At 37.7% G+C, this 21,933-nt stretch overlaps 1 protein-coding gene across 6 annotated transcripts; it reads right to left on the bottom strand.

Annotated features, from left to right (window-relative positions):
* Window positions 1–13,140: 13,140 nt before the first annotated feature.
* On the bottom strand, window positions 13,141–18,799 carry LOC120257655 (7-hydroxymethyl chlorophyll a reductase, chloroplastic-like). Of its 6 annotated transcripts, none has more exons than XM_039265089.1 (11): window positions 18,646–18,799; window positions 18,408–18,551; window positions 18,156–18,341; window positions 17,271–17,404; window positions 16,563–16,678; window positions 16,080–16,159; window positions 15,740–15,809; window positions 15,611–15,668; window positions 15,382–15,453; window positions 15,265–15,306; window positions 13,141–13,366 (listed from the first exon to the last, which is right to left on the bottom strand). In XM_039265089.1, exons 4-9 carry the CDS (start codon window positions 17,287–17,289, stop codon window positions 15,389–15,391), a joined length of 408 nt encoding a protein of 135 aa, XP_039121023.1. In that variant the 5' UTR covers window positions 17,290–17,404; window positions 18,156–18,341; window positions 18,408–18,551; window positions 18,646–18,799; the 3' UTR covers window positions 13,141–13,366; window positions 15,265–15,306; window positions 15,382–15,388. The 6 variants fall into 6 exon arrangements, with proteins under 6 accessions (XP_039121023.1, XP_039121024.1, XP_039121019.1 ...); XM_039265085.1 differs by lacking the exon at window positions 13,141–13,366 and adding an exon at window positions 14,621–14,869 and having other exon boundaries at window positions 15,448–15,453; XM_039265090.1 differs by lacking the exon at window positions 15,382–15,453.
* Window positions 18,800–21,933: the final 3,134 nt, after the last annotated feature.

A 21,933-nucleotide genomic window follows, 5' to 3' on the forward strand; every position in this document is an offset into this window, starting at 1 on the left:
GTCCGTAGCGTTTGTATTACAACCTTTTTTGAATAGGTTGTCAAGAGTAAGTATTTTATTTTCCCAGGCAAGCCAGTAGAATAATGTAACTTTGCTAAGAGATTTGGTTTTCCAGAACTGAGGATAAAGCTGACAACAAGTCCCGCAATCAATTAGGAACTTGTAGAATGATTTGACAGTGAAGATTCCTATTGTATCTAGTGTCCAAGCATAAGTGCCCTCATGGTCTCTTGAACAGTCTGGAATCGTATTCAAAAGCATGTAGAAATCGTCTAAAGAAGCTGTTTGAAAAAAATTCCCTGGAGAGTTGAGTAATAGAGTAAATTGTCTTAAGGTTATCCAGGGAAAGTTACAATCCGTGAAAAGGGATGGCCAAAGTTCAATTGGAGAATGTCCTTCAAGCCATCTATCAAACCAAAAGGTTGTGCAGGCACCATTTCCAATTGATTTGATAGTACAGGCTCGAAAAGCCCGGAGGATGGTGTTTATCCCAGCCCAGAAAAATGATTTGTTTCTCGGTGTTTGTTGGAATAAGATCCCAGGTGGTTTCCAGGTTGAATAGTTGGCGTTGTTAATCTTGGCCCAACAACAATCAGGATTATTAACAATCTTTCACCACCATTTTCTAAGTAATGCTTTGTTGAATTCCTAGAGATTGAGAATTCCCCAACCACCTATGTGACGGAGTTTGATTTAAAAACAAAAAGTTTGATTTGATTAATAATAGAAATAGAATTATGGAGCAAGCTATATAGAACCATTTTGGTGTTTGTATTAGACAATTCGCTTAGGACTTTACATCTTGTTATTATCGCCCATTGATCTATTTAGAATGTGAGAATTATTATAGCCAGTAGTAATGTTTGCCTACATTGAACTTTTTCTTTAATAATTCTTTCTTAATCTTTGGCATATCCTTCACAATACCTTCATATTAACATCTCTTATGTTTAGAATGAGAGATAACATCAAGTCCTTTTTTTTTTGGTAAAATATAAATAAACCATAGATTTATTGAAAAGTAAAGGAACAACTCTTTTTAACTCATATGATCACCCGTAAGAATATCATGTTCTCATATTGGTTTGGCCATGGATGGCCCTCTTGCCTCCCAGAAAATAAATGCCTCAAAATTTCATAATGAAAACACTCAAAATTTTCTTCTGATCAAAACTTTTTATTTTTAAATTTTATGTTTTCACATGTTTAAAAGATGCTTCTCATAGGATATTTATTATGACAATTTTCGAACCCACGGTATCATAGTAATCAAGATTTACTTCAACACTTAATTCCTATTGTTACAAAAATAATTGTGCGATTATTTCTTATTTGATATTTTTTCAATTACAAAAAATATAATAAGACTTAAAACTAATTGGCTTAATATCCAATCTCTTCAACCTGCTACCTAATAAGTGATTGAGTTATATATTTGATCAGTCTCATCCACCCAGCTCAGAATTTTTTTTTATTTTTATAAAATGAATAAACCACATCAGTGTTTTTTTTAGTAAATGAATAAACCACGTCAGAGCATGAATAAATGTAGAATTAATCTCATAATACACCTGTGATTTCACTTTACATGAACCGAAATTTAAACCCATCTTTTTTTACCATGGTTCAAATATCTTATGTAAATGACCATGTTGTGGAAAAACAAATAGAAATATGCAAAAATAAGATGAAAAATGCACAAGAACACAGGAATTTAACGTGGTTCGGCTTTCAATCAAGCCTACATCCACGGAGCAGCAAGAAAACCCTCTTAATTTTCAATGACGAGCAATACACACATACAAAGGGGGAAAAACAATGAAAAGTTTTATATAACCCCCTAAGTTATTCCAAAATTGGCCAATGGGTTCACAAATAAGTAAAATGGCAAATCAACCCATATAAAATAGTATAGGGTTGAAAATGCAAAACGAGTCATCCAACTTAAGCCCCAAATCAACAATCTCCACCTTGGCGAGATTTGCAAACCACATCACAAACCATCTCATCATCGACATCCATCTTAGTATGAAATCTCACACCAATCTCACAAGTTCCTTGCTGCATCTCCAACAATTCAAACAATCACAATGTTGACCAAGTTCAAGCAATGATTGAACTTGGCACCACTAATGACCTTAGTCATCATATCGTCGAGGATTATCCCTTGTAAGAATTTTTACGAAGCAAAATAACCCCACCATTCACAATATCACAAACAAAATGAAAAGCGAACATCTATATGTTTTGAGTCAGAGCATGGTGAACACTGGTTCTTTTGCTAAGTGAATAGCACTCTGGCTATCACTAAATACCTCCACATGTTTTTGGTTAAACCCCGAGTGCGCAATCGGTCCATGTATCCAAATGACCTCCTCCAAAAGCTTCATCTGTTGCCATATACTTGCTACGTAGTAGATAATGCTACAGTGGATTGCAATATATGAACTTCCAAACTGATAGGCCCACTAGCCAAAAGTAAACAAATCTACCTGTAGTAGACCTCCCTGTTGTCGGATCACCGGCAAAATCATGAATCCACATGCCATGATGAAATCATCATCATTCTCATGATTTCTCTCAAATTTCGAGACCAACCTCCATAGTGCCTTTAATGTACCTCAATACCCACTTTGCGACTTCCAGGTGTTTTTCACGGATCATGCATATATCTACACACCATACTATGACATGGGAAATATCGGTCTTGTACATACCATAGCATACATAAGACATCCAATTAAACTAGCATAAAGGTACCTTCTTCATATAATCTCTTTCGACATCGATTTTTGGGGATTGATCATCACTCAATTTAAAATGAGAAGCAGAGGGTACTATTTCGGGTTTAGTGTGTTCATCCATGCCAAACTACTTTGTACTATCTTCTTCAAGTATTGGTTTTTAACTCAGATGCACCTTTGTGCCCCTTTACTCTGTCTCTACTAATCTCCATGCCCAATATCTTCTTGGCCTCTCCTAATTTCTTCATTTCAAATTCTAGGTTCAAACTGGTTCTTCAACTTATCAACCCTCGAAATAATATTTCTTACGACAGATTAACATGTCATCCACATATAACAATAAGTAAATGAAAGTCCCATCCAATAACTTCTTAAAAGTAAACACAAAGGATCATAAAGACTTCTTGTGAATTTCGAACTTTCATAAATTGATCAAACCTCTTGTACCATTGCCTTGGAACTGCTTTAAACCATATAATGACCTATTCAACTAGCAAACCAAGTCTTCCTTGCCAAGCGCCTTTAAACCTTACGGTTGTGACATGTAAATCTCCTCTTCCAGAGTCCCTCAATGCGACAGTCTTCACATCAAATTGTACCAAATTCAAGTCAAGTGAGCAACCAAAGCCAAAAGAATCCGAATAGATGAGATGCTTTTACTCTTTGGAGAAAAACTTCATTGTAGTCAAGTCCTTCTCTCTACGTGCATAACCTTTGGCCGCCAATCTTGCCTTGAACCTCACACTATCTTTTTCCACAGTACCTTCCTTTTTTTGCATACACCCATTTTGCAACCAATCTCTTTTCTTCCCTTTGGTAGCTTCACAAGCTCCCCAGTGTTATTCTTGAAAGAGATTGCATTTCTTCATCCATAGCCTTATTCCAATCCATTTTTTCTGAACTTCTAATGGCTTCTTTATAGGTGGTTGGAATGTCATCTTCTAAAAAGCAGAGCAGCATAAGCAACCATGTCAACAAATCGGGAGTGGCTTTCGATTTCTCTCCTTGTCCTAGTTGCGAGCTATACTATTATCATCTGCTTGTTTGAGGTTCATCTTTGAGAACCTCCATCAATATTATCTGTTAAATCATTTTGTAGGTGTAGGGTTTGCATCCATCGAGAACTAGCTGCATTATGCTCAAACTCCACCGTTGCACATTCCAGCTTTGCACAATTTTTCTTACTAGGTTGTATTTCACTTTTAAGAAATCTGCCTTCATCAAATGTAACATCTCTGCTTAATATCAACTTCTTCAGCTCTGATACCACTTTATTGTGGATTTCCCCTTACTGTGAAATGCCTCATAATACCTTCATCTTCACAAAATTTCTGGAAAGAATTAGACTTGTACTCACCTCCGTTGTCAGACCTCAAGCACTTTATTTTTCCTTCGATCGATTCTCAACCATTTTTCTTCAAAACAAAAAAAGTGTTGAAAACCTCATTTTTAGTCTTCATTGTGTAGACCCAAACTCTTCTGGAAAAGTCATCTACAAATGTAACAAACCAAAACTTTCCTCCTAAAGATGCAACCTGTGTTGGCCCCCAAACATCTATATGCACATAATCAAGAATTCCTTCAGTCTGATGTACTGAGGTTCCAAATTTCACCTTGGTTTGTTTTCCCAATACACAATGCTCACAAAAATCAATCTTGCATGTCTTTGCACCCCTTTAACAAGCCTTGCTTGACCGACCCTTGTAGTGCCTTCTCACCAGTATGTCCAAGCCTCATATGCCACAACCTAGAAGCATCAGAAACACCTTCACTCTGCTTGGCAACAATCATAGCAGACTCCACCTACAATTGTTTTTTTCCTTGTAGAAAATACAAATTCTTACATGCTAGCTCTCTCATCACAACCATAGCACCCTTGGACACTTTCGACTCACTGCCTCCATTGTGACTTTGAAACCTCTAGATTCAAAGCACCCAAAGATATTAGATTTTTTTCTTGAGATCTGGTATATACCAAACATTTGTCAACTCCCTGATAGTTCTATCATAAAGTTTCAAAGCAGTTGAGCCTACTCCTTTCTTTTCACATGCATAATCATTTCCTATGAGGGATCTGTCCCATTATCGGATAACTCAAACTAGTAAAATGATCCTTATTCGGACACATATGGTATGAGCAAACCGAGAATCCATGATCCAACTATTTGAAATACTATCGAAGTGGATACCAAAAGCAAAAATCGAGTCATCATCCCCCTGGGCTACATTAGCATTCTCAGTTTTCTTCTTTTCTCCCTTCTCCTTTTGCTTCAATTTTGGACAGTCTTTCTTCCAATGGCCTTTATTTTGGCAGAATGAACACTCAACTTTTGCTAGAATTTTTCTACCATCTGCTGAAGTTCCTCTCAAAGCTCCTCTAGACTTGGACCGAAACTTGTTCTTCTTATCTGATTGTCGTTGCTCTGTTCGTCCCCTTACTGCTAATGCTTCTGAATTCTCAAACTGGGACTGCTTATCTCTCCTACGAAACTCATTATTCATCAAAGCATCGAAACATCCTTAAATGTTATTGAATCTTTACCATAAATTAGTGTGGTGGCAAAATGATCAAAGCGAATCGGGTAATGAACTCAATAACAATAAGGCTTTTATCTTCATCTTCAACTTCTTCATCGGTTTAACAAATCAGCAATCAATTTATTGAAAGAGTGAATATGCTCCATCATTGGCGTACCTTCTTTGTATGAAAACGGAAAACTTGCCTTTTCAAATACAAACGAGTTTTGAATGCTCTTCATCATGTATTTATCTTCCAGTGTCTGCCACAAATCCTTCGCCATAGTCTCTTTCATCACGAAATACTTCACCTCCTTTTGCAAAGGCAGAGGAGCGAATGGTGCCACACGCCAATCTATTCATCTTCACCCACTCATTTTGTTCCATATCATCCGGTTTATCTTCTAGGGTTACATCTAACCCTTGTTGCACAAGAACATCCACCACTTCACACTGCCACATCCCAAAAATTCGTGTTCCCCATCGAATTTTTTTCAATTTCAAATTTTGCATTTGAAACAGCCATCCATGATGTGCGAGATCCAATTGCTACCTGTGTTCCAGATCCAGATCCGGGCATTCTCTCATAGGATCGAATCGCTCTGATACCACTTTGTTGTGGAAAAACAAATAGAAATATGCAAAAATAAGATAAAAAAATGCACAAGAACACGGGGAATTTAACGTGGTTCGACTTTCAATCAGCCTCACATCCACGAGCGCAAGAAAAAACCCTCTTAATTTTTCAATGACGAAGCAATACACACATACTAAGGGGGAAAAACAAGGAAAAGTTTCATATAACCCCCTAAGTTATTCCAAAATTGACCAATGGGTTCACAAATAAGTAAAATGGCAAATCAACCCATATAAAAGAGTATAGGGTTGAAAATGCAAAACGAGTCATCCAACTTAAGCCCCAAATCAACAGACCCAATATCAATTAATAGGCTAAGAGGGTGGTTGAAGATCTCACAATTTTGTTTGAAAAGTAGATTTCACATGATAAAAAAATTTAATCATTTATTCGCTTCTTTCTGAGTTTTGTTTTAGAACAAGTTACCAAAATATTAAGATTTTGATCAGGAATTTAGGTAACCCAACTTAGACCAGAATAAAGCTCAAAACCATATTCACATGTAGAATAAGTGGCATTACCTCAAACATCAAATTTGAATAACTATGCAATGAAATAACTATGGAATAAACTTGAATAAGATCCTAAATTTCACAATTCAATTCCGGAACAAATAAATAGTTGGCAAACAAATGGACTAACCATGGAATAAGATTTCAAACTTCTTACAACCTTCTCCAAATGAGAGAGTAATTAAGGATTCAAGCATGATAAGAAAACAAAGACACTTGTTCATCTTTTCCCAAAAGTAAGCATGAATTGTCAACCAAAAACAAAAAAGAAACATCTTTACTTCTTGGTTGACAATTCAAGATCACAACAGATAGATCAACATCAAAATTAAAACTTAGTCTTTACAGTGTCCTTGGCATTTAAGTGTTGCACCAGCCAAAACCAGATCTTTGAATACATCACCCTTAAACTTATAAATGGGAGCTTGTTTTGACATATTAGTCTTAGCATTAATGTCGCATGACTTAGGCGGTATATGAACATTAATTCTTCAAACAATGACAGTTGTGGACCTGTACGTGGTACTAAACAACTGCTCCATATGACATAGACCAACACTTTTCCTAAAATAACGTCTCAGATTTCTTCATTGACATTGTGAGGAAACACAAGTATGTTATCAAAGCTGTGCAGCCTTCTCTTTGCATTTCATAATGATAATGAATTATAACAATATTTCTCATCAAACATATCTGATGAACTATACTTAACAATGTTGTTAGCATTACATATTATTACAGCATAAACTAGTGCTTAAGAGCATTAATTAGTTTCACAAGATGAATATATATAATTACAACATCTGAGCTTCAAAATGCTAGAAGAGAGCAAAGTAGTCCTTATCTTTGGTCTATATGCTTCCAAGCATTAGACATCCACGGCTAAAGATTTGATGATCACGAAGTGAATGAGCTACGCGAGGCCGTATCACACACGACTACGACTCATCTTTGGTTGATTAATAAATCGGATGGCACACGATTCGAGTGGTGCATTCGGGAGGCGTCGATTGGGGTGAGATGACGAGCGTCAGATGAGTGGTTTTCGATGCTTGGATCTGAGGAAGCTTCGTCGTTTACCCGGTGTGTGGTAGTGGATTCGACTCCGTGAGATGCGAATGTTGATTTGCCGCATTAACATTTAGTATTACCCTTTAAAACATTTCTCGATCTTTTGTTTAATTACACTTTTTCGACTTTAAATATTAATCGTTTTCAGGTTTATTTAATTACAGATAATGTTTAAACATGTTGACGAATTATTTAACCATCACCGTCTTTGTTTAACCTTATTTTGCAGGTTGAGTTGATGCGCGTGTTATGTAGACGCGTGCAGTGACCAAAATGGAGACCTACTTATGCCCGGACGATACATTCGAGTTAGAGATCATTGTTGAGGACGGGAAAATCTTACGTGTTGGTCGTTGTGTAGATGATCGTTACGGTGATCGCAATCACTGACGACTCCGTGGATCTCGCCATCGGAACTTGTTCATCGTCGAAGGTGGCAAGTTTATGGTATCCCTTGCGAACATGCTTCGGCGCGACAATAATGACCGAGACACCGGCGATACATCGATTTATGAGCGGGTACTTCACGGTCGATGATTACAAGCTGGCGTACAAGGAAGCTATATTCCCCCATACCCGGCGATGAGCGAGGCCTTCGAGCCGGAAATCGTGAGCTTCGTTTGCGACCGCTGTTGACTAGGCGGCACTGGCGGCCTAGAGCGAAAAAGAGGATCGAGTCGATAGCGTTTGATGTCCGCGAGTTATTCGGACCCGATTTCGCCGAGGATCCGGTCGCGATCGGCGATCTTCTGCAATGAAATTATCGCCGACTAGGCATTGTTAATAAACCGAGCGATGGCGGAAACATTGTGTATTTATAGCGAATTGAATGTATTTACGGAGACATTGTTATTTTTAAGCGGATCTGCTTAATTTGAAATATTTCAAACGATGTTTAAAGCGATATACGGTATATTTAAACAATGAAAGCGAAATGTACACAACTACTAGCGTAAATTAAACAATGAAATGAGCGAATGAAATTTAACTTTCGCCTTACAATTGAAAACAAACAAAATTTACATTGAGATATACAAAGTCATGTTCTTGAAAAACAAAAAGCAGTAAGATTGAATTGTGTATTGATGGGCAGACTTTCCATATTTAGTTAAACAATAAGTGCATTCATTTAAGCGAGGAGAAAGTGTTATTTTTAAGCGGGATGCTACACGTAATTTGAAATATTTAAAGCGATGTTTAAAGCGATATACTATATTTAAACAATGAGAAAGTGAAAATGTACACAATTACAGCGTAAATTAAACAATGAAATAAAACCGAGATGGAATTTAACCCGCTTTTACGATTCAGAAACAAACAAAATTTACATTAAGATATACAAGTCAGTGTTCTTCGAACACGAAAACAATGAATTGAATTTGTCGAGTTTACGTTTGAAAACAAAATTGTGATCGGATATCTGAGACATGTTATTCAAAAATTGAAACTTACCCGGCTTGAGCGACTTTGTCATGCTGGGCCGCGGCTGCCCTCCACTCCTTAAGTATCCCGGGTAACATACCGTGTCCCGAGGTAAGGGCGTGCGTCATGCGGTGGCAGTAACTTCTCAGCTCGATGGTGCTCGATAAACGCAGGCGTGAGGCGGTACGCAATCGGCGCTTCCTTGTTTTTAGCGTGGGGTTTACGTAGTCAGATCTTGGCAGCGGGTACTTTCTTGCGTCAGCCGACTCGCCCTAACTCCATATCGACGCAAAGGTCGAATAGATTCACTTTGTCGAGATATGCAAGTCGAGATTAGAATACCGATTTAAATACCAAGCGGATATTAATCGGACGTAATTAAAAGAACTTACCATGTCAGCGCGTCCTTATCGTGCCGGACATGAAGAATAATGCACATGTTCTTGTTTATCATTGTCGGAGACGACGACATGGAAGTGGCCATTCATGATTATCGGGAGGATGACAATTTGAACTTCATGCGGGTTCGCCTGCAGCGTCGATCATAGCCATGGTAGTGTCGTGTGCGTCGTCCTGCTTTGACATAAGCAGTATGGCGAGTCCCGATGATGGGCGCGCTTCTTGTAAGGATATGGCTCTTTGCTCGGCGACTTTTTGTATTATGCGTACAAAAGCGTCCCATCACATCATCGTTGACCATCTCCTTCCCCTCGAGCGTGATGTATAACACATCGTGGTGGTGGCTGTGACGTCGTTCTTCCACTACGACGGTCTTGAGTTAAGCGATATGAGATATTAGAAGACCATATTGTAAATATTTAAATGATATTATCAATTGTTACATGATATTATATATAATTAAACGGTAAGGCGAAAACTTAAATGATAACATAATGGTATTAAACACTATTAGGTAATAGTTAAACACTATAAGAAACCCTTTAAACAATATCATAAAAAGCGTTACACTTACCCAGTCCATAGAAGCGGTTGAGGGAAGATCCTCATCAACTCACCTTTCGTGTTTGTTAAAACGACTCGGGGCCAACCCATTTCTTCTTCTTGAATAAAAAGCTTTCCGAGCAAAGTACGGTCCAATTTTTGATTGGCCTTGATCATCTCTCTCGTTGCTCGGTCGGGGGTCTTCGATCGACATCTTCCTTCGATCGCGGGGCGATGGCGACGAGCATCAGCTGCGAACACGTCCTTCATTGTTGTTCTTGTTGTGGGATTGTGTACAGCTCGATCTGCGAGACGGCGGCGGCATGCATCAACCCGAGACACTTCCTTACATGGTTCTTGTTGTGGTGGGATTGTGTCACGCTTGGGCTGTGACTCTTGTCGGCCAGCGGCGCAGCAGCAGTTCGGCGATCTTCTGAGCCGTGGCCGTGACAGCGGCATCGTTGAGGAGACACACCCTTAACTTGTTCTTGACCTTGAGGGATTGTGTCCATCTTTGATGCACGATCTCGGCGTGACCGGTTCCACCGGTCGGCGATTTCATCGAGAGAGAGTCGACGACCTTCTCAGCAGCGGCATGACGCATCATCTCGATGTCCTCCACGTCGTGGCCGTGTCATCAGCGGCGAGACTCGATGCTGACGTCGACGCCAGATGGTGTTGCTATTGTTTCATCGTCGGCTCGGCGGTGGAGCAGAGCGATGATTATTCTCCTCTTTTTTCCAAAGTCTCTTGAATGTGGCGCTTGGAATGACCTTCCCGATGATGTCGTCGTCGTCAATTCCGACGCCTCGTTGCGTCCGGGTGCTTGAGTTCTTTCGAGGATGGCGCGGCCCGGTTGTGAAACGTCCTTCCAGCGCCTCCACACGGCGACAAGCCGAGGAAAACTCGGTCATCAATATCACGGCATACTGCGTAAGAGTTGTGGTGACATCTTAGCCCGATGTCAGCGGTGGAGGGCTGCCAGCGGTCGGTGCTGCCGTGGTCGGGGGACCGTCGTTGTGCGTGGTAGGGGTTGTTCGCGATCTGCAGGGGTAGGGGAGGGCTTCTCGGCGTCGAGGAATGCGTCGCGGCGTGGTGGGGTGGAAGTAGGAGAAGCGGCGTCCAGGCGCAGCGATAAGAGCTTCCCTCTCGTCGCCCTGAGCCCAGTAGTTCGGGCGATGGCATCCAGTCAGTCGGTTGGCGCTAACAAATATTTCTTCTTCGACGTTCGCGGAACCCATTTCGGGAAACTAACATATGTAAACCAAACAATTTCGATGAGGATCATTCATTTTTAAACTATAAAAACTATATATTTAAGCGTTATAGAATATAATTAAGCGGAGAACAAAATATTTAAGCGGTTATGAATAATAGTTAAGCGGTAAATACTAAAAGTTAAAGCGCTAAATAAAATGTTTAAACATTAAAGACTTATGTTAGACATTGTCCATGATTTATTACCTCTTTTCCATCGGCGATGACAAGCTCGTTTCTCTGAATCGCTTGCTTCGGTAAGTACTTTCACGTAGTGCAGCATCCTTGGGATCTTCGAAAGCGGACTTTCTTCCCCGTTCGAGTCGGCTCGTAAAAACCAGGGCGTTAAGCGCGAAGAGCAACCCTTAATGTACCACTGTGTTGGTCTTCTTCCCGCGCATCTATCTTGCGCTCGGTGACAGCTATGGAATATCCTCCATGAGCCAGCTTGTCGTCGCTGCGCCCATGCGTGTCGCCCAGCCGTTTCGGTAAATCATCGGCGTAATCAGCGATCCGGTTCGGAACCCGAGCATGATGTATTTGGGAAGAGGGATCGTCCCATGAGATACGCCATCGGGGAGTTTGACAAAATTATCTTCTTCTCCCCTACAGTCGAACAGAGTTGCGCTGAGTGCTCTTGATGGAGTCTCTGTGTCTCGTAGGGTCTTTGATAGATACAGCCCTTGACGACACGGTTTCTTCTTACGAAAGACCAGCTGCGTCGCCATCGCATAGCCTTGAGACCCAGAACGAGGGCCACATCTTGAGGGTGCGAAACTTCGGCGAGGGCTTTCCCCGATCCTGAATTTATTGGTGCGACCATCGTACCTTTGCAAAGAGAATCGAGAAGGGCCCTCTCTTGGTATATGAGCTTCGACTTTCGATGAGCAGCTGCAAGCGGTGTCCTTCGAATAATCTCCCGATGTCAAGGGGTCGTGTTAACTTTCAATTCAGCTAAGGTCTCCTAGCCGGTGTCAAATAACAGCGCCCGTTAACTAGGTTGACCTGCCGTAATCACAAACTGCGGTATTGACAAAAGTTTAGCGGAAATATAAGGTTTTAAGCGGTAAACTCTCGAGTTATTAAGCAGAGATATAAAATGTTAAGCAGAGACCCATTTTGTTAAGCAGAGGCGAGAATACTTAGCAGAGACAACAAATGTTAAGCTGTAACATCTCATTTCTTAAAGCGTCGACCTCGTTTGTAAAAGCGCAACCATATCAAAGCGAAAGCAGAAATGTACATTATAAATATTACACAAATCATAACAATCGAAAAACTATTTAGATGAGTGTATACATCTGAAAATGCAAAACAAAACAAAAACCCTAGCGAGAAATCTCCTGTGAGACTAACAAAACCCGGTAGAAATCCCCTGCGAGACTTGATATCTTCCAACAAAAAGCGAGGAGCCAAAAGCAAAACCGAAAAATCTTTCTTTATGATGAGCGAGTTAACATAAAAACCATACTCAATACCTTAGATTGCAAAGCTGATGAAATGCCAACTAGTTGCGCGGGGACTTCTCCTTCGAGATACTGGGTGGAAAGGGAAAAGGCGATGAAATGCCAATTCGAGAAGCTTGGCGTAGAGACAACCGGAGGCGACCGGAATGGAAAGGCGAAGGCGTGAGTTGAGAAAAAGCAATTAAGCGGCTCGATAAATTGGTCTCTCGGGGTTTACCCTACGGAAAACCCCCACTTCCTCTCAAATCGCCGAGATGGGCTGCAGTCCCACGACTCCCCATGCAAGGGCATTTTCGTCAAAAATTGGAAACTCACTCAGTTCGCATCAGATTTACGAGGGTTTGGGGGTTTGAAAAAAACATAGACTTTAAAAGGAGGGGTTTTTGGGGATCCAAAACTAACAGGGGTGTTTTTAGCAATTTTACAAACTTAAAGGGTTTTTTTGGCAATTTCCACTTTTTTTGATGAATTTTCATAAAATATCTCGTTATATAAAAGACGTTAAAATATTTCTTAAAGCACCATCATTTATATATTAAAATAATAGAAAAAGACCACTAAACGCTAATGAATTTCCACTGCTTTAAAAAAATATATATGTTTCAATTTTTTCTAAACACCCTGCAGTAAAAGAAATGCTTCTATTACATTATTGTCTCACAATATACTAGAGAGATATGGATACCGATTTAAAAAATCTAGGATTATATACACAAGCAAATTAAAAATTAAAAAAAAAATTCCACTACATTCCTTCAGCTTTTACTTCATGCCTTGGATGGGATCAAAACTGCAAAACTGGCAAACAGATAAAACCAAAGTTGGGTTAATTTTTCTAGTCACCCAAATATAACTAATTATCACTTCGGTCACCCAACTTCAAAACGTATCAAAATGGTCACCCAACTAATAATGTCTTTCACCGGTCAGTCACCAAAGAGATTCCGGCAAATAAAATCCTGCGTGGCAGCCGGAATAACTGAGTCAGCATTATTTAACCATGTCAGCAGTCTAACTTGGCTTGTCCACGTCAGAGAAACTTGCTGACTAGGGTTAAGAACGTCCACATCCCCTTCACTGGCCGCCACCTTCTGCAACGCTTTGGATGATATCATAAACAACTTCATTGACCCACCTCTCCTCCGGCCCTCCGTCGATCCCGACAACATCCTTTCCGACAACTTCGCCCCGGTCTCCGAGCTCCCCCCGACCCCATGCCCCATCATTCACGGCCGTATACCACCTTGTCTCGCCGACGGCGTCTACATCCACAACGGCCCCCAACCCTCAATATCTCCTCGCAGCTCCTCACCATCTCTTCGACGGCGACGGCATGCTCCACTCCCTCCTCCTCATCCTCCTCTTCGCCATCTCTTCTCTTCTCCCGCTTTGTCCGCACCTCACGCTCCCCAGTCCTTCCCAACGTCTTCTCCGGCTTCCACGGCTATGCCGGAGTTGCGCATGCTGCCATCCGCCGCCCGACTTCCTCATCTGGTCAAATGAGCGTGACTCGTGGAACCCGGCTTAGCTAACACCAGTCTAAGTTTCTTCACCGGCTGTCTCTACGCTCTCGGCGAGTCAGACCTCCCTTATGATAGGATATGAAACACACTCAAGAGAAATATCAGAAGAAGAACAAGGCACAAGAACTCAGATGTTTCAGTGAATGAAGAACACATTGATATTAATTACTTGATGCTTCATACCATAACATAATTTAGAATATATAGAGTTCATACAAAGATCATTTAGACATACTTAAACATCAAACATAAACAACAAAAACATCGATTAACTAGTCCCAAAGACAGTGCAAAAATAAAGACCCGATCAAACTTTTGCATTTCCCATGCTTCATCTGTATTCGACTTTTATGTCTCCGAAACATTGCTAATTTCGGATCAAATCATTCTCCAACACCTTACTCCCTCCACCTTTCCACCACCGATGGCGATATCTCCATTCTCGGCCGTGAAGACTTCTCCTGCAGAACTCTTCATGGGCATGACCGCTCATCCCAAGAAAGATCCTACCACCAGCGAGCTCTTCGCCTTCCTTTACGGCCCCATCCCTCCATTCGTCACCTACTTTCGGTTCGACAAGGACGGCAACAAGCTCGCTAACGTTCCCATCTTCTCCGTTCGTGAGCCATCCTTCCTCCACGACTTCGCCATCACCGAAAACTACGCTATATTCCGCACAAGACATCGTCGCCTCGCTCCTTCTGAATTGAGGACGAAGAACGAAGAAGAAAGATGATGATGTGGAGGGTCTTAAGCCGAGTTAGCAAGTTTCTCTGACCTGGACAAGCCAAATTAAACTGCTGACATGGTTAAATAATACTGACTCAGCTATTCAGGCTGCTACGCAGGATTTTATTTGCCGGAATCTCTTTGGTGACTGACTGGTGAAAGACATTATTAGTTGGGTGACCATTTTGATATGTTTTGAAGTTGGGTGACCGAAGTGATAATTAGTTATAGTTGGGTGACTAACTGAAAAATTAACCCAACCAAAGTTAGATTAATTCCTTTCTAAAAGAAAAAAGACACATGCATTAAAAATTAATTCTTTCTAATAAAAAAAAAAATCATGAATTCCAAAACACACACACAAACACAAAACCACACACATAAAACAAGGAATAACAACAAACAAAACCCCAACAAATGCGCACAAAACCAAGAACCTCATACCTCTAAATTCAGAGCTTCTGCTCAATTCCCAGATCTTTCTCTCTGAAAAGTCAAGAAGTTAATGAAGATGTATTTTTACTATTAAGATCATGTGTCTATGTATGGTCATGAGGTTACATTGTTCTTAATAGTATATTTTTACTATTAACTTGCCAATAAACCTAGGAGCTGGCAGAGAAGGACCTGTCCCTGAAACAGCAGTAGTTCGCAGAGATGGCATGTCAAACTGACCAGTTCATACTCCATGTAGAAAATGGCAATGAAACCATTGCCAATGTAGCAGCAACATGAAAAAATAAATATTCACTGAATTCACAAAAAGAGTATCATAGGACAGTTATTTTACCAGCCTTTGCTATATTCTCAGCTTTGACTGTCTCCATAACAAATGGTTGCCTGTTACCCTGAGACATCATGAGAAGTATGCCAAGTGTCAAGCGGTTCTCACAGTTAATATAAAAGTTATATCACATACACTGCTGGTTGTGGGAGTGATCTCTAAAAGGTTATCTACTAAACTGAACATTTCCCTTCCACGCTCATTCCTGCCATTGAAAGCTTCAAATGTAAGCTCAACTTCCAGAGGTACAAAGAAAACGGCAGGCAAACATTATATTTCTCCACAATAAAAAAGAGCCTTGTAGAAACATCCAATCAACACCAAAACAAAAGCATGTTGCTCTTAATTGTTTCTACTAACTGAATTGGTCAATGGTGGCTCTTTAAATTTGTTGTTTATTTAAGATAAAAATGAAGATAATAATAAATATTACATTAACGTTGTGAATTAAACCTCCATCATACACCAATACTACCTGATAGTAATATATTGTGGTTGTTGTGTCATGCTTAGTCCTGCATACTTTGGCACACCCATATAACCTACAACCAAATCCTGCATTTTTTGAGCAAGATGATATGTAAAAGATACTGAGAATCAGAACTGGCAGCAATTAGGAATTGAGCTAACTTTTGATTCATATGAGCAATAGAAGAAAAAATTACAAAAACCACTATAGTCTACTGTTCCGTAACTAGCGTTATAAACACTTTGTATGAACATCTCTTCAGTTTAAGTCATGGATGAAATATCACACAGGAGATTTTTTCTTTTTCTTTTGGCCACCTTTTTTTTTAGTGATGCATAGAACTTGATAGCTGGCATGGCAAAAGAAATAAACCAAAGTTCGCACTACAAGCTCAATCAACGTACAAGGCAAAAGAACAGCACAAAAACCAATGTTTTTGACAAACTATATTATGAAGTATAAAAAAACACAGTAAAAAAATTTTTAAACTTTGGCATCAAAACAACTTTCCAATATGTGCTCCTGGGTATCAAACTCTCCTTCTTCTTCTCCTTCTTCAGACAACAGAATAAAATCAAGATTGCACTGCTGAACTACTGAAAGACCTGAAATGAGCCAATGACATTTTAATCATTCATTATTGGGCTGGGATGGCTCTTAGCAAGCAGGCAAGCAAGTGAATATTTAAACATATCGTGTTTGGTAAATTTTTGTTTTTGTTTTTTCTTTTCTAGAATTCTACAAATATTATCCTGTCACTGATGAATACTTATTTGCCTATTTTTATAACTTCATCAAACACACTTTCCACTCGATTAAAAAACACATAAAAACATTTCCTGTTATCAGTTATGATCTAATTAGTTGTTGCAATAACCCATATGGAATAGAAAAGTAGACTTTTAACTCCAAGAATACGCTAAGATACTTTAATGAATGAAATAACAAAAGAATTAGTAACAATAATAACTAGGTTATGAAACTCCAAAACTAAGCGTGAAAAAGAAGAAGAATAATAAAATAAAAATAAAAAACAAAGAATCAACATGCTAGCAAAGAGCCACATAACATATCCCATTCACAATGGAGCCTGCCCTAAACCAATATGCATTAGAGAATACATATGAACCATTTATCTTGGAACTCCAAAAATACGATAAGATACTTTAATAAATTGAAATAAAGAAGAACACTCACAGATCCATGACTCTCCCATCCAAGCAACCAACCCCAACCCACTTGCAAAGGTTCTCACCACCACCTCCACCCCATCCGAAAACGCACCATAGGGGTCCACTCCATCCTTTCTCTAAACCTCACCGGTGTGATCCCTGCAAAGCCAATCATCACCACCATCAACACCAAATCCAACCTCAAAAATATACACAAAAAAAAAAGAACTCATATAGAATACAAAACTAGAATAAGTTATCACAAATAAAAAAGTTAATATAAGCAGGAAAATATAGTGACTTCAAAGAATCAGGACAATGCTGGGCATGACATTGCCTATGCTAAATATGATTTCTTATACATATATACATAAAGTAGAAGATGAGTAGGTTATTATCACAAATATGCATCCAAATTCATATAGAGTCCAGCTTAATTTCAAATTCAACCATTTTGAACAAGAATTGTAGAAAAAAATTTCTTTCAGAAAAAGCAATTTATAGAAGCACATTTAGTTGGCAAAGATAAGAATCAATACCAGCATTCCAGCAATAATCTCCCAAGCAAAACAACTAAAATATAAGAAATATCCTATGTAGAAACACAAAGTCAATATCGAACCTTCAGTACTAATTTTATCACATCCAATTAAATTAAAAATAAACAAAAATTCAAACAAAATAAATATTTACATCAAACAATCATTAGATCTCAATCAGAAAAAAAAAATCATATAAAAAACAAACAAAATTCAAATATCAAAACAATATATATATATATACATTATACAGAGTGTGTGTGTTCCTATAAATATATATATATATATATTAAACAATTTAAAATTCTCAAATAGAAAGGCATGGAAAATTCCAGCTGTGGAAAATTGGAAAATTATAGCTAGAAATTTACCACAAAATTGGGGTTTTGTGATTGATCTTCAAAGTTTGCTGGATTTGATCAATGGCCGGCCTGATGCCACCCAGAGCTTGCTTAGTGCTACCCTTTCACCATTCCTCTTCTTCGGAAGCTCCACCAACACCGCCCGCCGACAACCCCCTTGTGCCCTAACACCCGAGCATACACCTCCACCTCATCCTAAACCACGCCAGCAAAGCGATCACGATCACAAAAGAGATTGGGAAATTGGAAACACATACATACATCGATCTTGGCAAGAGATAGGTAGGTGATGTCCATGTCGGCGGAGACCTTGAGTTCCCCTTCTTCGGATAAGATGGCGGCGGCACCGAAGACGAGATCGGTAACGGTGGACATCGGCCCAGGGATCCATTTCCCATCGGAGACCTGCGGATCATCAAATCATGGATGAGACTCGAGAAAGAGATGAATCGAGAGAGAGAGAGAGACAGAGATTGAGAGGTTTGGAGTATAGACGGACGGTGAGGTGCGAGGGACTGCCGGAGAGAATGGGAGAAGCGACTGAGTGAGTGAGAGAGAGAGAGACAGACAGAGATTCGCTGGAGAGAACGGGGGAATGGGAGAGAGAGGGATAAGTCACAGGTAATTGATTCGCGCGAGAGAATGAGGGAAAGGGAGGGTCACGGTAATTAAAAAATAAAAATAAAAAAAAAAGTGAGGGAGAATTGGTTATAAACCCCTCAAAAATTTTATAATTGCATATTTACCCTCAGAAAAAAAATATAATTACATATATATCCCTGAAAATATAGATAATTACGGATATACCTCTACTGTTAGATTCGGTAATCAGATTAATTATGGTTATAATTTAGATTAAGATAAATAAAAGGTTCAAAATAATACAACTTAAAAAAACTTTTCAAGGGTATATATGCAATGGTATAATGGTAATTTTATATATTTGTTGTTTATTAATGGATAGTTTTTCAACTAATTTGAACCGGTATATACGCAATTAACTTATATTCAGGAGTAAATATGCAATTTTAAAATTTTTTAGGGGTACACCTGCAAAAGCCCCTTAAAAAACATGAGCAATTGATTTCATTTTTTCAAATTTATAAAGAGAAAAAGAAGTGAGAAGCTCTGCAGAAGAAGAGCATTTGAAGCTTAATAAATCATGTTAGGCAAATCATGTAAGGCAAAATCATCACAAAGAAATTAAGTAATAGAAGCTTAATACATATAATACAGTTTTGCTCTCATTCTTCATTTCCAATCATTTTAGTTCTCCAGGGCTAAAATAACCACAACTATATTAATAATTCACAATATCCATGAAGGAAAACAAATCCAAAGAGTTGCCTAAAAAACAACAAGAATGATTGGCCTTTGTTTCAGATCAAATAATTCAGTAAAGTATGGGTTTTCAAACTTAGGTTCCAATTTAGAAACCATTCACTCAAACTGCTCTTGATCCCTTGTAATTGAGAATCAGGCCAAAAAAAAAAGGATAGCAACGGGTTCTTGAAACAACATAGGGGTTGTTTGGATTGGTTTTTGAAAAGGTTAGAAGTGTTTTTTTTTATAAATTAAGCACTTTTGAGCTAAAAAAAAATGTTTGTATTAACTTTTTTGCAGAAGAAGAAGCTGATAAAAAAAAACTGAAAAACATCTTTTTTTCATAAGCTAGCTATGTGGTGCTTTTGGAAAAAAACACTTTTTAGAAACTGTTTTGGAATTATTAAATTACTAGGTTACCCTTATCAAATAAAAAAAATGACTATGCTTTTATATTTTTTGTTTTTCCAATAATAATAATTGTACTTATAATTATAATTATAATCATAATACATAGAGCCGGCCTATGCCTAGGGCCCCACAATTTTTGAGGCCCCTCATATAGAATTTTTTTAAAAATTATATTTAAAATGTTTTATCTACTATTATCCTAACCTCATTTTCAAAACTATTATCTTAACCATAAAATTATTGTTTTTAAAAATTTTAATTTTTTTTAAATCATATCATATTAGATTTTTTAATGATAAATAATTGTTTAGAGCCCCATGTTTTTTAAAATATATTTAAAATTTTATTTATCATTATCATATCTACATAATTATAATTTTGTGAATCTTAACGACTTTTAGTTTCAAATAATATAAATTTTTTGGGACTCATTATCATATCCATATAATTATATTTATAATCTTTAGAACCTTAACTATTTTTTTTCCCAAAACTATAAAGATTATATTAATATTAATAAATTTTAGGGACTCACAATTTTATAGAGCCACACAATTTTTTTTTAAAATAAAATTTTCATTTACTATTATCTATTCACATAAATATAATCTTGAAAATTTAATATTTTTAAACCATAAAATTAATTAATTTTCATTTACTATAATAAATTTAGTTTTTATGATATTGAATAATGAACTTATTGTTAGAATCATTGTAATTTTAACTTTATGATTGTAACATTAGAATGACTTTTAGGCTTCTAGCATTCTACTAAAAAGAAATACCTCTATGAGTCTATAAAATATAAATCTATCTAAAGGGGTTAAACATGCCTTTTTCACACTCTCATTCTCGTTTAGTGACAAATTTCCTATATTGCTTTTTTTAGTATTTCAATCTCAATCAACATCTTTTCTCATTAGTAAGGATATTGTGTACAAGGAAAAGAGATATGGTTTCAATTTTATTTTGATATTTTTTATAATTTAAATACATTGTTTCTTATTTTTTTACTACAGTAAGTAGTTGATTGATTTTATTTTTATTTTCTCATAGTGGTTGTGGAAACGTGCAATGAACAAAATCCTCACACTAGTGACAATATTGAGAGTTCTTCACTTTCTAGTGAAAAGAATGAAGAAACTACATTTCATATGGAAAACAAAGAATGTCAAAATGAAATATCTTCACAAGTAGAATTAGATTTATATGATCCAGAAAATTGGAAAAATGTCAATTCTAACTTAAGAGATTTAATTGTTGAATGAGGACCTATTAGGGATACAACTAGCAATTTAGATTTTCTGAAAGATGAGAATGTCGCTACATTACACTAGAAAATTGCCAAATGGAGAAAATCATGATAGAAAATGGCTTGTTTATTCAAAGAAATTAGACAAAATATTTTGCTTCTGTTGCAAACTGTTTTCAAATTCACATTTAAGTTCTCAATTACTTAATGATGGGTGTAATGATTGGAAAAATCTTAGTGCCAAACTCAAGCAACATGAAACATCTAATGAACATATTATTAATATGATTGCTTAGATAGAATTGGAGGTACGATTACAAAAGGAAAAAGCAATTGATAAAAAATTGTAAAATCAAATCAACAAAGAAAAAGAACATTGGAGAAATGTGTTGCTGAGAATTATTGTTGTTGTCAAAACTCTAGCAAAAAATAATTTGGCATTCCGAGGGTCAAATGAAAAATTTATGAAAATAGCAACGGAATTTTTTTGAATCTTATTGAAATGATTGAGGAATTTGATCCAGTAATGCAAGAGCATGTTGGACGCATTCAATTTGGTGAAATACATGATTATTATCTTGGCCATAAATTTCTAAATTGATTGATTTATTATCAAATGAAATAAAATCGACAATTGTGAATAAAATCAAGCAAGCAAAATATTTTTGTCATACTTGATTGTACTCCTAATGTAAGTCATCAAGAACAAATGTCTCTCATATTAATATGTGTATATGTTTCATCGGTTTTAGTGAAAATAGAAGAATATTTTATAGAATTTTTAAAAGTGGAAGATACATC

This window comes from Dioscorea cayenensis, unplaced genomic scaffold (assembly GCF_009730915.1).
Source record: "Dioscorea cayenensis subsp. rotundata cultivar TDr96_F1 unplaced genomic scaffold, TDr96_F1_v2_PseudoChromosome.rev07_lg8_w22 25.fasta BLBR01002253.1, whole genome shotgun sequence".
Lineage (NCBI taxonomy): Eukaryota > Viridiplantae > Streptophyta > Magnoliopsida > Dioscoreales > Dioscoreaceae > Dioscorea > Dioscorea cayenensis.

Coding starts and splice junctions, on each gene's coding strand:
- LOC120257655 (XM_039265084.1), bottom strand. Junction 16,160..16,562: donor AAAGTTGTTTTGATGCCAAA/GTTTAAAAATTT, acceptor CAAAAAATGCAG/GATTTGGTTGTAGGTTATAT. Junction 15,307..15,610: donor TGAGAATATAGCAAAGGCTG/GTAAAATAACTG, acceptor TTGACTTTTCAG/AGAGAAAGATCTGGGAATTG.